Raw genomic sequence first — 13,501 nt, 5'->3', positions numbered from 1 at the left:
CTCTGATGACAGCTTGGCCAGGAAACACAGCTAAAGGCTAGCCTGTTAGCCCTGCCTCCTCAACTCTGGGCTGTGTCTTGTTTGTATAGTACCAGGAATGTGGGGGTTGGGCCACTCTGTCAGGTGTTGGTAGACTTATTCGATGCTCAGCCTGCCCAGTGGAAGCAAGTGGTTCTGCATGCTGGCACACTGTGTCACTGTGGCTGGGGTGACCTCTGCCCTGTGTCCTGTGGTTATAGGATGTGGAGTCATTAAACTGTACACACAGGACCCTGCAGCTGCAGCACACACGGGACTTGAAGCTGCAGGATTGGGTTTGGCTTTGGGACCTGACAGTCTGTGCTGGCTACAATTTGTAATCTGTGGTGTGTGCGGACACCTGCTTTTCCACAGGGAGCCTTTCCCTGGCAGAAGTGGCTGCAGAACTGAGCCCAGAGACCCTGCAGCAGCTGAAGCGGGAGTGTGGAGGCCTACAGACCCTGCTCAGGAATAACCATCAGGTGTTTGAAGGTAAAATCTATGAGGTCACCATACACTGTCCATCCTGCTTGTCCCCAGCAGTTCCTCTCTGTGCATTCTGTACAACTCTGCTTTTTGTCCCCAATGGCTGTGATACTTAGGTGCTACCTAGATGTTCATAAGAACCAAGTGGACAATATGGCGGCCCTGTGCCCACTCAGCCCATCACCAGCTTGTATCTTAGGGTGAGCCATGGCCATCATTCTCTCTAGGTACACTCCAACCTCGACTCAGGTTCCCTGTGTCTTGATCCAGGTGGTCCTCTCTAGGATATGCCCTCCATTGCTTCTGTAATGCCTATTCCTCATACAGGGCTGGTAGGCCGATGCAGAGCTTGCTGGCTGCATCTTGTGTCAGTACAAGAACATTTGTTCACCTCTGTTTCCTGCAGTAAGAAGCATGCGAAACTGTAGAGCCCGTCAGGCAGGTTGGGGACATGAGCCATCTCCTAGACTCTGCTTAATGGCTCCACCTTACCGGGACCCTTGAGTGACCCTCCTGGTAGACTGAGGCTCTGCTCCAACACCAGATTCCATAGCTCCAGAGAGAAAGGGGTCCGTTTTCCACGGGTCATGGCTGCATCCCTGCCCTGTGGGAGTGTTGAGTCTGAGGATGGGGAGTGGAGTACGGCAGTGTCCACCCAGAGACCCAAGGTGTAGACAGTGCCATGAGGTCACGAGTGTGTAGGACTAGCACAAGTCAGGAAGAGCTGCAGGACCTTCCCGCAGGCCACTTCTGCTTCATGGAGTGTGTGTCTCCCTGACATAGCCCCCTGGAAGTGTTGCTGAAACCAAGAGCCCCCCCCCCCACATGTCCAGATGAGCTGCCCAGTGCCTGAAATCTGTGCTTATTTACAAAACTTGAATCAGTTAAAATCCTACAGCCTCAGGGGCCTCCCTGTTTTCCATGTTTTCTATGGTTTCATGAAGGACCATCGCTCCTGTCCAGTGTAAATATGTGTCTATGGGGTTAACTGCTTCTCTGTGAGTTCACTTCGGGGGACAATTAGTTTTGGAATCACTTCTGAGTAGAAGTCTTAGAGATCATTGCCGTGTGAGCATTCTCTTTGCAGTCATGCAGAAAGTATGTGCTGAAGCTGGGGCTTATCTCTGCGTGGCGTTTGGTTTGAAGCTGATGTGACTCTGGGTCATCTGGAGGAGTGTGAGCTCCTGAGGAAGCAGCTTTCAGATAGATGGCTTAGGTCAGCTCGCGTGAACACTGCGTGTCCATGCCATGTCAGTATTGACTCCGCCTCAGCTCCACCCCTTCCAGGACTTGCATGGCTGTCTCTTCCTGTCAGCTGGTGAAGCAGCCTCCTCATCTAGAGGACTTAGCCAAGGCTCCGATGAGTTGGTGGCAGTCCAGGCCAGGCGAGCCCCTGGCACTGATGCTCCTGAAGACAGGGCACACCCTCGGTGCTCTTCCTGTTCCCTGGGTCCCAGCATGTTCTAGCCAGAGGCTGCTGTTGTCCAGCCGCTGATGAGTAGAGAATTCTCTGTTTCTCTGCAGTCCCACAAGCCCCCAGCAGGAGGCAGGAATGAGGGGGAAGACAGCAGAGTTGTTCCCGTAATTCCAGTTCAAATTAGTAGCACATTTCCCAGAGGAGAGCTGTTGGTGGTCTGACTTGAATGACTGGCATGTGCCCTGGAAGGCTGGCCCTTTGGCACTTGACAGAATCTTTCCCAGAGTGGCGGCTGTGGGGCTGCCTAGCACCCTGTGTAAACTGGGCACACTGGTAATGCCCTGCATACTAGATGTTGGACTCCTTGTGTGATTAGTGCTCCCTTTTGGTCTTTATACTTAAGACGGTCTTATCACATAACCTTGCAAATAGCAGCCAGAAGTGTAGCTAGGCATGCTACTGGCTCATAGCCATTTGGGGAGGTTTTCCTGCTGGCCACTGTGTCCACAGAGAAGTCCTAAACCAGCATTGAGGGCAGGCTTCATGTCCACTGTGGCTTGGCCTCAGATTGCTTAAACATGTCAAAACTTCTGACAGGGACAGGGACAGGGACTCCTGGCCACTTACAGTCAGATGTCCTCCTCCTTCTGGAAGATGCCTTTGAATAGTACCAGGAATGTGGGGGTTGGGCCACTCTAGCACAGTTCAGAGAGTTCTGGGCCCACAGTGATTCGAGTTGTGTCCTGTGCTGCACTGGGGAGATCTGCTCTGGGAAACGTCTCTGAGTGTCCTGAAGTGACCTTAACCTGGACTTTAGTCCAGGGAAGACCAACTCAGCCCGAGGGAGGTGGTTGCATGTGATGTCACTTGACTCTGGGGGCTTCAAGCCATCCCTGAAGATGAAACCCTCCCTGTATTCTAGGTATCATAAGGTCCTCTCAGGACTCATTACTCAGGTTTCCAAGGGAAATATTTATTCCCAGGATGCTGATGATAGCAGCCAGCCTCACTGGAGCCATACCACAGGGGATCCCAGAGCCGACAGGAAGCTGTGTTCACACACACACACTCAGCTCAGTTCTGGAGGTCACTGAGCCAGGCTCCCTCAATGAGACACTTTTCCTCCTCCCGCCATGCTGGCTGCAGGTAGTTTTACAGCCCTGGAGAGGCCAGAAGGTTTGGTTGCTTTGGCCAAGTTTCACATGGAGCTGTTGGCTCCTGAAAATGAAGTGGCAGGGCAGTGGGCCACCCTGGCCATTTCCTGACTAATGTGCCCATTGCAACAGATCTTGCCCAGCAGGACTCATGACTAGAGGTCCTTACCTGGATCCCGGCACCCCTCTATCAAGACCCCCCACAAGGTGGTTCTTCTCAGTTTCTATACACTAATGACATTCAGGCTTTCTGTTCTAAACTCAGTTCTGAATGGGCAAGTTCACATCCGTGACTGGCGGCGAGAGCTGCAGAGGGAGAAGCCTCCAGAAGCCAAGCGGAGTCTGCCTGCGGAGGTGTTCAAGACGCGCATCTGCTGGTTCTTCACTCACCATCCTGATGGCTGCGTGCTGCCTGCCGCCCTTTGCCCCTTTGCCCATGGGCCTGAAGAGCTGCGCCCGTCCCAAACCTCAAAGAAGCAGAAGCAGGCTCCCTGAGTCACTTCCTCAGTGGTCTCCAGCTGGTGGCTCTGTGGGTCTCCTACCTGTCTCCCCTGTCCTGATGACACCCTGTTGGGGTGAATTGACTTCGGTGTGCATAGCCACTGTCAGTCACTGGCACACATCTCCAGGCTGCAGAGCCTGCTCAGCCCTTCTCAGACTGCTCAGATGCCAGAGCCATCGTGTCAGCTTCTGCATACACGACCTTCTCATTCTCAGGACTGTGTGCCCAGGTTTCCTCTGCCTGGGAGCTTGCTGCAGGGTGGTCACAGGCTCCTACAAGCAGAGGCACAAGACTTTTCTGTGAGGCCATTCTCAGAGTCCTAGAGAACAGTTTCACACCCTGCCACCCTTGTTCCAAGGCATAATTCAAATGAACACTGCCTCATCCTTACCCTTCTCTTTGGCACCCTATCCCCAGAAATGTTTTATAGTTTTTCCTTTCAGAAAAAAATTATTTCCATCTAAATTTATCTTTGGTCTTACACAAAAAGTGGTACTCACTGCATCTCTGCTGAGTGTCCTGGGGACCAACCTCTGAAACTTGATACAGAAGTGTCCCGATGTCATCTGAGCCAAGTGAATGAAGTTGTTTATTCTCAGAGCTGAGGGCCCTGCAGCATCCTGGAGCAGGGCGGCCACCATAGGGTCTTGGCTGATGAGAGCCCACAGAGTTTGCTCCCACCTTTCTTTGCCAGTTTGGCAATCACAACTCCAGAGCAGTGGTAGTGATCTGCACCCAGGCAATGTCACCACCTCTGTCTTGGATGGGCTAGGCTGTGTGTCTTCAGTGACCAGGATTTGCTCAGAGTTGGGGGGAGGGGGTAGCCTCTGTTCTCATTGGCCCTGCCTATAATTGCCTTTTCTCTCAGGTCCATAGGGGCCCAGAATCTGCAGGGCCCTCTCCCACCTGACCCTGCAGGTACCTGAAGATCTAACCTTGGTCCTCTAGTATGTAGTGGCCAGGCTTCCATGGGCAGGGAGCTTGGCCTCCCTGAGATTTTCCTGGGCTCCATGTTAAGGCAGCAAGACTGAGATGTGGGACAGCATCTTACGTTTCCACTTTTTCTAGTTCTCAAAATCCCATGGTGAAGCCTGGCTTCTGGGAGAAGACTGCAGAAGCTCATTGAGAATGAGCTGTGGGCTCACTCCCATGACTGTTTAGTGAGGACATTCTTCCTGCATGGGAAGAACGTGAGCAGGGTTAGGGACGTGTGCACGGAGGAGGAGGACTGTGCCTGTCTCTGGATAGCCCTGCTGCATTGGGCTTTCTGTTAAACCCATATTCTACCAGGTCAGTGATAGGATCAGAGGCGCAAGTGAGCTCAGAAATGAAGAAATGCCCAAAGTCAGGATGCAGCGATGGCTGGTGAGCATGCATCCCAGGCTAACGCCGTGCAAGCACTTGTGTGCATAAACACAGGGTTTGTCTGGAGTGTGGCCGACTTGCGTCCATTAAAGACATTTAGCTTCTGAGTCTTCAAAGTGGTCAAAGATGAGAGCTGAGCGTTGGAGGGGAGGGCTGCTGTGTTTGAGAGCACAGTAAGGACCTGGGGCTTAGGACAATAGAGACAGGCACAGCTTTGGTGGGCCTTCGTGCTCAGGTCCCTCCTGGCTGCAGCCAAGTGATGGCCTAGGACTGAGGTCTCAGCAGAGGCTAGACTGGGAAAGAATCTGTGCCACATAACACAAGTGGTTGCCTGTCGCTGGTGAGAGGTCCTGCCCACATTCAGAACAGGCTGGTCAAACTCATGAGCACGAGTGGATAAGGATCATGGCCCTGTGTGCCAACTACACCCCATGTCCAGACTGTTCCACACTCTCCCCAGCACCTGAGGATCTGTCTGTGGTGACCAAGTATCAAACACAAACCTTGGGGGACAGTGCACTGTCACACACAACAGTCTCCTTTCCTTTGGACTCCATCTCACACTGAGATGACTTCAGAGCAGACTTCAAGCAGAAAGGTTCCCCAGGACATTCTAACTGTTCCCATGAGCTAGCCTCCTGAGCCGGGGCTGTTCCCCACCCCAGGCAGAAGCAAGACTTGTGCTCAGAGCATACACTGTGACCAGGACCCCACACTACTCGGTGCCCACTGACCCAGCTTGCATTTGATCCTGGGCTCTGCCAGGGCACAGGGTCCTCATGTGACCTGGCCAGTCCCTTCTACTCCCTCAAGTAGGGGCAGGGACGCAGCAGTTTTGTCAGAGTGCTGAGTGTGCGCTTCTGCTGAGTGAGTAGAGAGGCCAGGGCGGGAGAGGGCTGTAGGCTTGGCTCTTGGCCTTTCCAACAGGGAGGCTCCAATGGGCCCACGTCTGCAGAGCTCAAGCCAGTTTTGGGATGAGTGAAACAGTTGGAGCTCCAAATGGAGAAGCTGCTAGCCTGGTTGGGTGGGGCCTGCCTACTGGTTCAGCCCCCTAAGGCTCCCCCTGCAGAGGGCAGCTGGGAGGAACTGTTCACTGGGATGATGCTTCCACATCATAGCCCAAACGGCAACCAGTCAAGGAGTCAGCCTGAGGCCTGGCAGGTTCTCTGGCCTGCGGGACCAGCATTCACCCACCTACTCTGGTGATACCTCTAGCATTGAGCCCACCAGGAGCCACAGACAAGCCGTGCCTAACCAAGTGAGGCTGGCTCTACAGTGCACTATGGCCTTTCTTCCTACCTGGCCCTGAAAGAGTCCCCGACTACCAGCCAGGCAGCGTCTCCATTGGAAAGCAAACAAAGATGTTTCTTCTAGCTGCTTGGCTCTCTAGAAACACTGAGCCATGTGGCAGTGATTTATTCTGCTGTGGCCCACTCCAGAGCAAACAAGGCAAAGCCCAAGAAGGAGGATTATGAGAGGAGGAGGCCCAGAGGGAGAGGGAGGTTCTCGGGAGCTGCCCAGAGCCTCCCACTGCGTTCTGAAGCCATCTCCTCCATATCTCCTCCCTCCCTTCCTCTCCTACATGCAGAGTTGGAAGGGTCCTAAATGGACCCACTCACAGCCCACAGTCTGTTCTGGGAACAAGGCTGGGATCAGGTCTGTGTCCATGGGGGCGCTGCCCTGACCCTGTCCTCGTTACATGAGCTGCAACTCCAGACAGGACGTGGAACAGGCCTGGCTATCAGGGACCACTCAGAATGTGAGCTGGAATTGCTAGCCTGGGCCTCCCACTCCCAGGGGTGGGAAGCCTGGGACAGTCCCAGGCTGAAATGTATCTCCAGCTACAGAGAAGGGAGACAGGCTGGATGTCGTTCTGGATTGTCTGAGACCTCACTGCTGGAGTTTTCCTTCCCACCTCCTGTGAGGCCCTAAGTGTTACTAATTGTGTTACTATACCAGTTTTATATCAACTTGACACAAGTAAGAGTTATCTGAAAAGAGGGAACCCCAACTGAGAAAATTCATAAGATTGATGGGGGAGGACCATTGTGGGTGGTGCTATCCCTGGTCTGGTGGTCCTGGGTTCTACAAGAAAGGCTGAGCAAACCCTGAAGAGGAAGCCAGTAAGCAGCGCCCCTTCACGGTCCCTGCATCAGCTCGTGTCTCCACGTTCTGCCCTGTTTGAGTTCCTGCCTTGACGTCCCTCAGTGATGGACTGTCACCTGGAAGTGTAAGCTGAAATTAACCCTTTCTTCTCCAAGTTGCCTTGGTCATAGTGTTTCATCACAGCCATAAAAACCCTAAGACAAGTTGGTGCCAGGATAGTGGGGTACTTCTGTGACAGATCTGACCAGATTGTTTTGGGGAGGATTGTGGATGGCCTTTGGAACTTTGGACTAGAAAAGCCATCAAGTGTTGAGAGCTCAGCGGGATGTCTTTATGGACAAGGAAGATAAGCAGAGACATTAATGGGGAACTGAACTGAACATTCTCCGATGCTGAGTGACTCATTAGAACTTCTGTGGCTGTCAGAAGTCAGAATGATGCAAGTTCAGGGCCGTATCTTAGGCTGTCACCAGTCCATTTAATAGCAACCCATTGCCCACCTCCGTGTGTGGTCTAACATCCTGACAAACAGGCAGACTTGTGGACTGTACAAGCAGATCCCTAGCTTCCGCCAACCCAAAAACTAAGGCATCTGAGGCCTGACCCAGGTTTTCCCACTTGGCTGTAACCCCCACCTAGCTGGTGTTCCCAGCAGTATATTTGAAGCAAGCGTTCCTTCACTAATAAAATTTTTTTGTTCTGTTTCTATAAAAACATCATGAAACTGACTGCATTGCGGGGCAAGCTGAATTCATGCCCCTGGACCTCAGCCATTCATATCTGCATAAATTATCTCATCACCTTTGACATAAGAGCTGGGTTTTTTTGTCCAATGTCTCACACACTTGTGAGGGAAGTGGCATTCAGGTTCTGCTGACAACTGGTCCCTCTTTGGGTTTTTTGTTTTTGTTTTTTATCTGATGTGGACAGAGGGAGAGGCAGTGGGAGATGATAAGTACCAGACATGGGCCTCTCTAGGAGTTGAGAGCAGACAGCAAGATTGTGAGGGATGAAGAGAAGTTAGGGATAGGAGAGGGAAGGACATCCCAGGCTCCAGAGAAACAACTAAGGTAAAGCCATCCCGTCCTGACCCCATTGTGTGTTTGCTTAGACAGTGGTCTTTACCACACCCCACAACTGTCACATCTGCCTTGACAGCACATTTGAGATTCCCATGGCCTCGACTATGGCCCAGGTGTGTTAACCAAAATAATCACCAAGTTATGTCCTAAAATAACGACTGATCTTACAGGAGTGAACACTTCAAGGTGACTCTGACCCTCATCTAACTCTGATATATATGTGATTTTTGCCTTTAAAAATGATGCATCCTGATTGGTATGTAGAAGGAGAAAAGATTGTTTTAAAAAATAAATTTAAAAAAGAAACATGTTATATCCTTGAACTTAGACACTAAGACTTTTCGGAGGTTCAAGCCCACTCTTGGTCTGGCCATCAGTTAAATGGACTTAAAACTCTTTGTTTTGTTTTTTGAGACAGGGTTTCTCTGTGTAGCCCTGATGTCCTGGAACTCACTCTGTAGATCAAACTCAGAGAACCGCCTACCTCTGCCTTCTTAGTGCTAGGATTAAAGGTATGAGCCATCACTGCTCAGCAGAAAGTTCTTTCTTGTGATCAAAAGTCAGCTAATGAAAATAGAATATCCAGGCAGGCATGCGGCACACACCTGATAGATTCAGCTCTTGGGAGGCTGAGTCAGCTAGGGCTAGGAGTGTGCCACCACCCTAGCCTAGAACTTAGTCAGCGAGGGCTGGGAGTGTGCCTCCACCCTAGCCCAGAACTCAGTCAGCGAGGGCTGGGAGTGTGCCTCCACCCTAGCCCAGAACTCAGTCAGCGAGGGCTGGGAGTGTGCCTCCACCCTAGCCCAGAACTCAGTCAGCGAGGGCTGGGAGTGTGCCACCACCCTAGCCTAGAACTCAGTCAGCGAGGGCTGGGAGTGTGCCACCACCCTATCCTAGAACTCAGTCAGCGAGGGCTGGGAGTGTGCCTCCACCCTAGCCTAGAACTCAGTCAGCGAGGGCTGAGAGTGTGCCTCCACCCTAGCCCAGAACTCAGTCAGCTAGGGCTGCGAGTGTGCCTCCACCCTAGCCCAGAACTCAGTCAGCGAGGGCTGGGAGTGTGCCTCCACCCTAGCCTAGAACTCAGTCAGCGAGGTAGTCAATAACTGTCTCGTGTTTCGTTACACTAGTTAGGTAGTTGACTTCCTCATTCATTCAATGTGCATTCTGGTGAATGGGCTGGAATGATTGCTGTCCTAGGGACGATGAAAATATGACAGCCATTTCTTACATCAAACACACACACAAACTAGACTCTGGATGGATCTACGCACTAATTCTAAGAGCAAAATCTAAATGCTTAAAGATGCATTGGGGACTGCAGAGATGGCTCAGCTATTAAGAGCACTTGCTGCTCTTGCAGGGGACCCGGGTTCTGTTCCCAGCATCCACATGGTACTCATAACTATCTGTACCTCCAGTTTCAGGGAATCAGACACTTTCTTCTGGCCTTCTTGGGTACTGCACACACATGCTGTACATGCATGCAGATAAACACTCATGCACAGAAAAATAAAATAATAATTTAAAAATAAATCTCAAAAGGTCCATTGGGGAAAGTTCTTACAGTCCTGGCTCAGAGCACAATTTCCCATCCAGGACCTAAATGTCATCTTCCAGCATTTGCCCACACTGTGGCGAATCCTCCAAGGCAAATGCACGGGCAGACAGAGAAGATGTGCCACATGCACAGCTGGGGACGAGTCCAAGCACAGAGCTGCAGAGCCCTTGTAGAGAGCCAGAGAATGTGCAGCCCCCCACCCCTGCCACGCTCCTCAGCAATCTCCTTGGTGCAGAACTCTGCCCTTAGGGAGGACAGGGTGGGGAGAAGCAAGACTCCAGCACCCCACAAGTGAGGTGTCCTGTCAGGGAGAATCCTGCTCTCGGGCGGGTCTGCCTGTATAGTGCCCATCACAGGACCAACGCAGAGGCAGAGTCTGTGCAGACACCTGCAGTTCTCACCTTGTTGCACGTTAGTTACTGGAAACCTTGCAACTCCTGCACACATCTGTTTGTGTGGAGAATGCCAATAAATGCCTGTGTTCTAAGGAAACTATTTACAAAGCCACATCTGGCCTTAGCTTGCCGGCCCCTGCTTACTGCAGAGGATCCCTGTGCTGAGAAACAGTCACAAGCTCGCTTGCTTTGCTAAGAGAGAATGTGTTAGACTCCCAGAGAGTGCCAGGGAAGGTTATGGAGAGGGGCTAGAGCAGGACATTGACCCAGGCCAACTTGCTGGGATGGAGGCTCTAAGGAGGGCTATCTCTAGAAGACATGCTTTTTTAAGGTCCTTCCTTGTGGAGCCTCTCCCCACTTCCGGGGTCCCTGGAGTAGAGGTAGATAGAGAACCCACCCCGGGGGCCCACCACAGGGGCCCTCCTGTGCAGAGGGTCAGGGCAGTGGGAAAGATGCATTTCAGAGGAGATTCAAGAATTTGCTGGGTAGGAAGTTCTTTTCTGTGAAGTTCAAGGGTGCCTGTTGGAATCCAAAACATTCCAGCATGAGGAATGTGGACTTGGCCTGCTAAGCCAGCCGCTGGAAGCCTCTGAGAGGGCTAGTCTGAACTGAATTCCTGCAAGGTTCAGGATTAAAGGCAACGGGGCAGTTGGCAGCATCCAGACACTGCAAATCAGGCAGGAAGGGCAGGGATGTGGAGCACCCCATGGGAAATATCACTGAGGGTGGCTGATGCCCTTGGGCCTCCTGGCCCTGTACCTCCTCCATCCCCCAAGAGCCATGCGCCAGGCACAGCTGTCCTGCTATAGGCTCTCAGGCAATTGGGAAGGAGCTCGTTCCTCTCTGAGCTTGGGACCAGCGCAATCTTGGGGAAGCTCTCTGCTTTGTGAATAGCCCTGAACTCGGTTCCTCTCAGATGTTTTCTCATTTCCACACGTTTCACCATACACAGATGTGTGCATAAATGTCACAGTATGTGTGTGAAAGTCAGAAATTCAGAGGATAGCTTCCAGGATTTTAGTCTCTTCTTCTACTGTGAGTCCTAGGGATCGAACTCAGGTCGCCAGGCTTGGCAGCAAACATTTCTCCACTGAGCTATCTCGCTGGCCCATCAGAGCCATCCTAAAGGACCACGAGTCAGCCTGTCTTGGCTGCTGATGCTGAGTAGAACTCAGCAGTGTGAGTGAGGCAGACAGAAAGACATGGAAACTTAGGGCCTGGGAGAAAGAAGGGAGCCCCTCATCCCCGAGTCTGGCTGAAGTCTGTCAATGGCTGAGTATCAAGAAAGACAACAGCAGCACCATCTGCTGTCGGGCTGCCAGCAGAGGGACGAGGTCTGTTTTCTAAGAATGTAAAACAGTGATGGGCTGGGCTTACAGCCCGAGTAGCGTGGCCTTGCTCCATCCCAGCTGTCTTTGTGAATCACACCAGAAACTCCATTTACAGAAAGCGACGTGTCTGAAGTCCCTGTGAGCTCTGGTGGCCCCTGGTTTCATCTAATCAGGTTGCAGTCCCCTCTAAGACACCCCAGAGCCACTTGGTGGTCTCTGAATTCTTAGCAACTTTTTGAGCTGTAACTTGAGAGCCACTGAAATAATGCGCATGGAACAGAACGGACCTGGGAGGCTAACGCAGCTCATGTTTCCTCCAAGTCTTTCCTTCTATTAACCACTGTGCCAAAAACCTAGGTTTTAAAACGTCTTTTTTTTTTTTTTACATTCATTCATTCACCCATTCATATGTTGTGGGTGAGTACGGGTATGGTGCGCACACGCGCATGCACGCACAAGTGTGCATGTGCCATAACACGCATGTGTAGATTAGAAGTTGGTTCTTTCCTTCTACCATATGCACAGAACTAGGTGGGGTGCTGCAGTGCATGCTGCACTGGGGATGGTCAGTTAAACTAGTACACTTGGAAGATTCTAGATCAGTGAGCCCATCTCAAAAGAACAAAGTGGTTCCTGAGGAATGACTCCCGAGGTTGCTCCTGAACTCTCCCGTCAGCACACACATGCATCTACACATACACGCAGACAAACACCCATTCACATCACACACACCAAAAAATCAAGCAAGCAGGCATGGTGGGGGTAAGACCCCTTCTCCTTTGGGGGTCTACATGGGAAAACGCAAACAAGATCAGAAATGCTGAGACTCCATTTTCCCTGTCTGTAAACAGGTGTGGGCCCTAGCCCGTCCATATCAGGACTGTAGAACTGGGCGGAGTCTAACTCTTGGCTGCAGAGCAGGGGTGTGGAGTTTGATAGAGGGACTGAACCACTACCTGGAGTCTGGGCCAGGCTGCCCATGTGGCATGGGCTGCCACCTCAGCTGTGCCCAGCATGACAGAGTCTCCAGAATAGCTGCTTCCTGTGCTGAGTGCTGCCCGCCCTCCCTCCCCTGGGAGAGCATCCAGCCCCTGAGGCGGGAGGGAGTTCCAGGCTGCCCAAGCAGTCACTGTGGCCATGGGCTGCAGATGGTGGGAAGCAAGGGTTAGATAAGTCCTCATGGAGTGGTTTGACCTTCCCTTCACTCCCAGGGTTCCTAGGTCCCCACTGTGGGGACCCAGGCAGGCCTGGGCAGGCTCAGCACTGGCAGCAATTCGTATCTTGGCAGGATAGAACTGTGTGGCAGATGTGCAGCAGCGGGTGCCAGCCAAGGGAGACTCAAGAGTCCTGGCCACAGCCTTGAAGTCACAGCCATGTGGCAGCAAACCCAGACTGGTTTCAGAGTCAGGGAGCTGAGTGCTGTGGGTGGCACTTGACAGGGCCGGAGAGTGGTGCTAGCGAGATACAGGTTGTAGTGGGCAGAATGCCTAGATGCTCTCAAAATTTTGTCCTCTAGTGTGCCCTGGGATAATCAACTGCCTTGCACTGTGGGTGGAACCTGTGGACCTGGTAGAATTCTCCTCCTGTGCTATAACTGACTTTAAAAAAGGTGAGGTCCATCCTGAGTGGGCCTGGCCTAACCAGTCAAGCCACCAAAGAGCGCAGGCTGTTACCCCAACAGGGATGTACCTGAGGGGTGTTCTCTGCCTAGCTCTGAGGAAGAAAGGGGCCCATGGCCAGGATTTTGCTGTCGAGGACAAGATCTGGGCAATAAGCTTCAGGAACCAAATCCTGCCCATAGGCCTGGGAGCCTGGAAGAGAATCAGACCACTGCTGTCCCTCCTGGACCTGGAGTCCTGAGCATGGAACTGGCTGAGTCCCACCCAGACTTTGACCCAAGGGGATGGAGCTGACCCAGTAGGCACCGGCTGTGGCTGGTCATGAGCTTCTCAGCTTGGAGAATGCTTCAGTCAGCCCAGGCTCTGCCCACCGCCAAGCTGAAGGGCAGAGACGAGGATTCTCTAGACAAGTGCATCGTCTTACAGGTTCCTAGCATGCTGGATGCAGGCTGGGCAGGGTGGTCTGTT

The 13,501-nt window shown here is 52.3% G+C and overlaps 1 protein-coding gene across 2 annotated transcripts in view; it reads left to right on the top strand.

The window, feature by feature from the left end:
• The window catches only part of Trmt44 (tRNA methyltransferase 44 homolog), a 22,375-nt gene extending 16,595 nt beyond the window's left edge, over positions 1-5,780 (top strand). For both annotated transcript variants that reach the window (XM_005365923.3, XM_026788682.1), the window contains 2 exons: positions 394-510; positions 3,341-5,780. In XM_005365923.3, the coding sequence (XP_005365980.1) occupies positions 394-510; positions 3,341-3,570 (347 nt within the window). In that variant the 3' untranslated portion in view covers positions 3,571-5,780. The remainder of the gene's footprint in view (positions 1-393; positions 511-3,340) is intronic.
• The last annotated feature ends 7,721 nt before the right edge of the window (positions 5,781-13,501 follow it).

This window comes from Microtus ochrogaster, unplaced genomic scaffold, assembly GCF_000317375.1.
Source record: "Microtus ochrogaster isolate Prairie Vole_2 unplaced genomic scaffold, MicOch1.0 UNK5, whole genome shotgun sequence".
Classification (NCBI taxonomy): Eukaryota; Metazoa; Chordata; class Mammalia; order Rodentia; family Cricetidae; genus Microtus; species Microtus ochrogaster.
The sequence above is the reverse complement of the archived record's forward strand: the minus strand, read 5'-3'. Positions and strand labels throughout refer to the sequence as shown.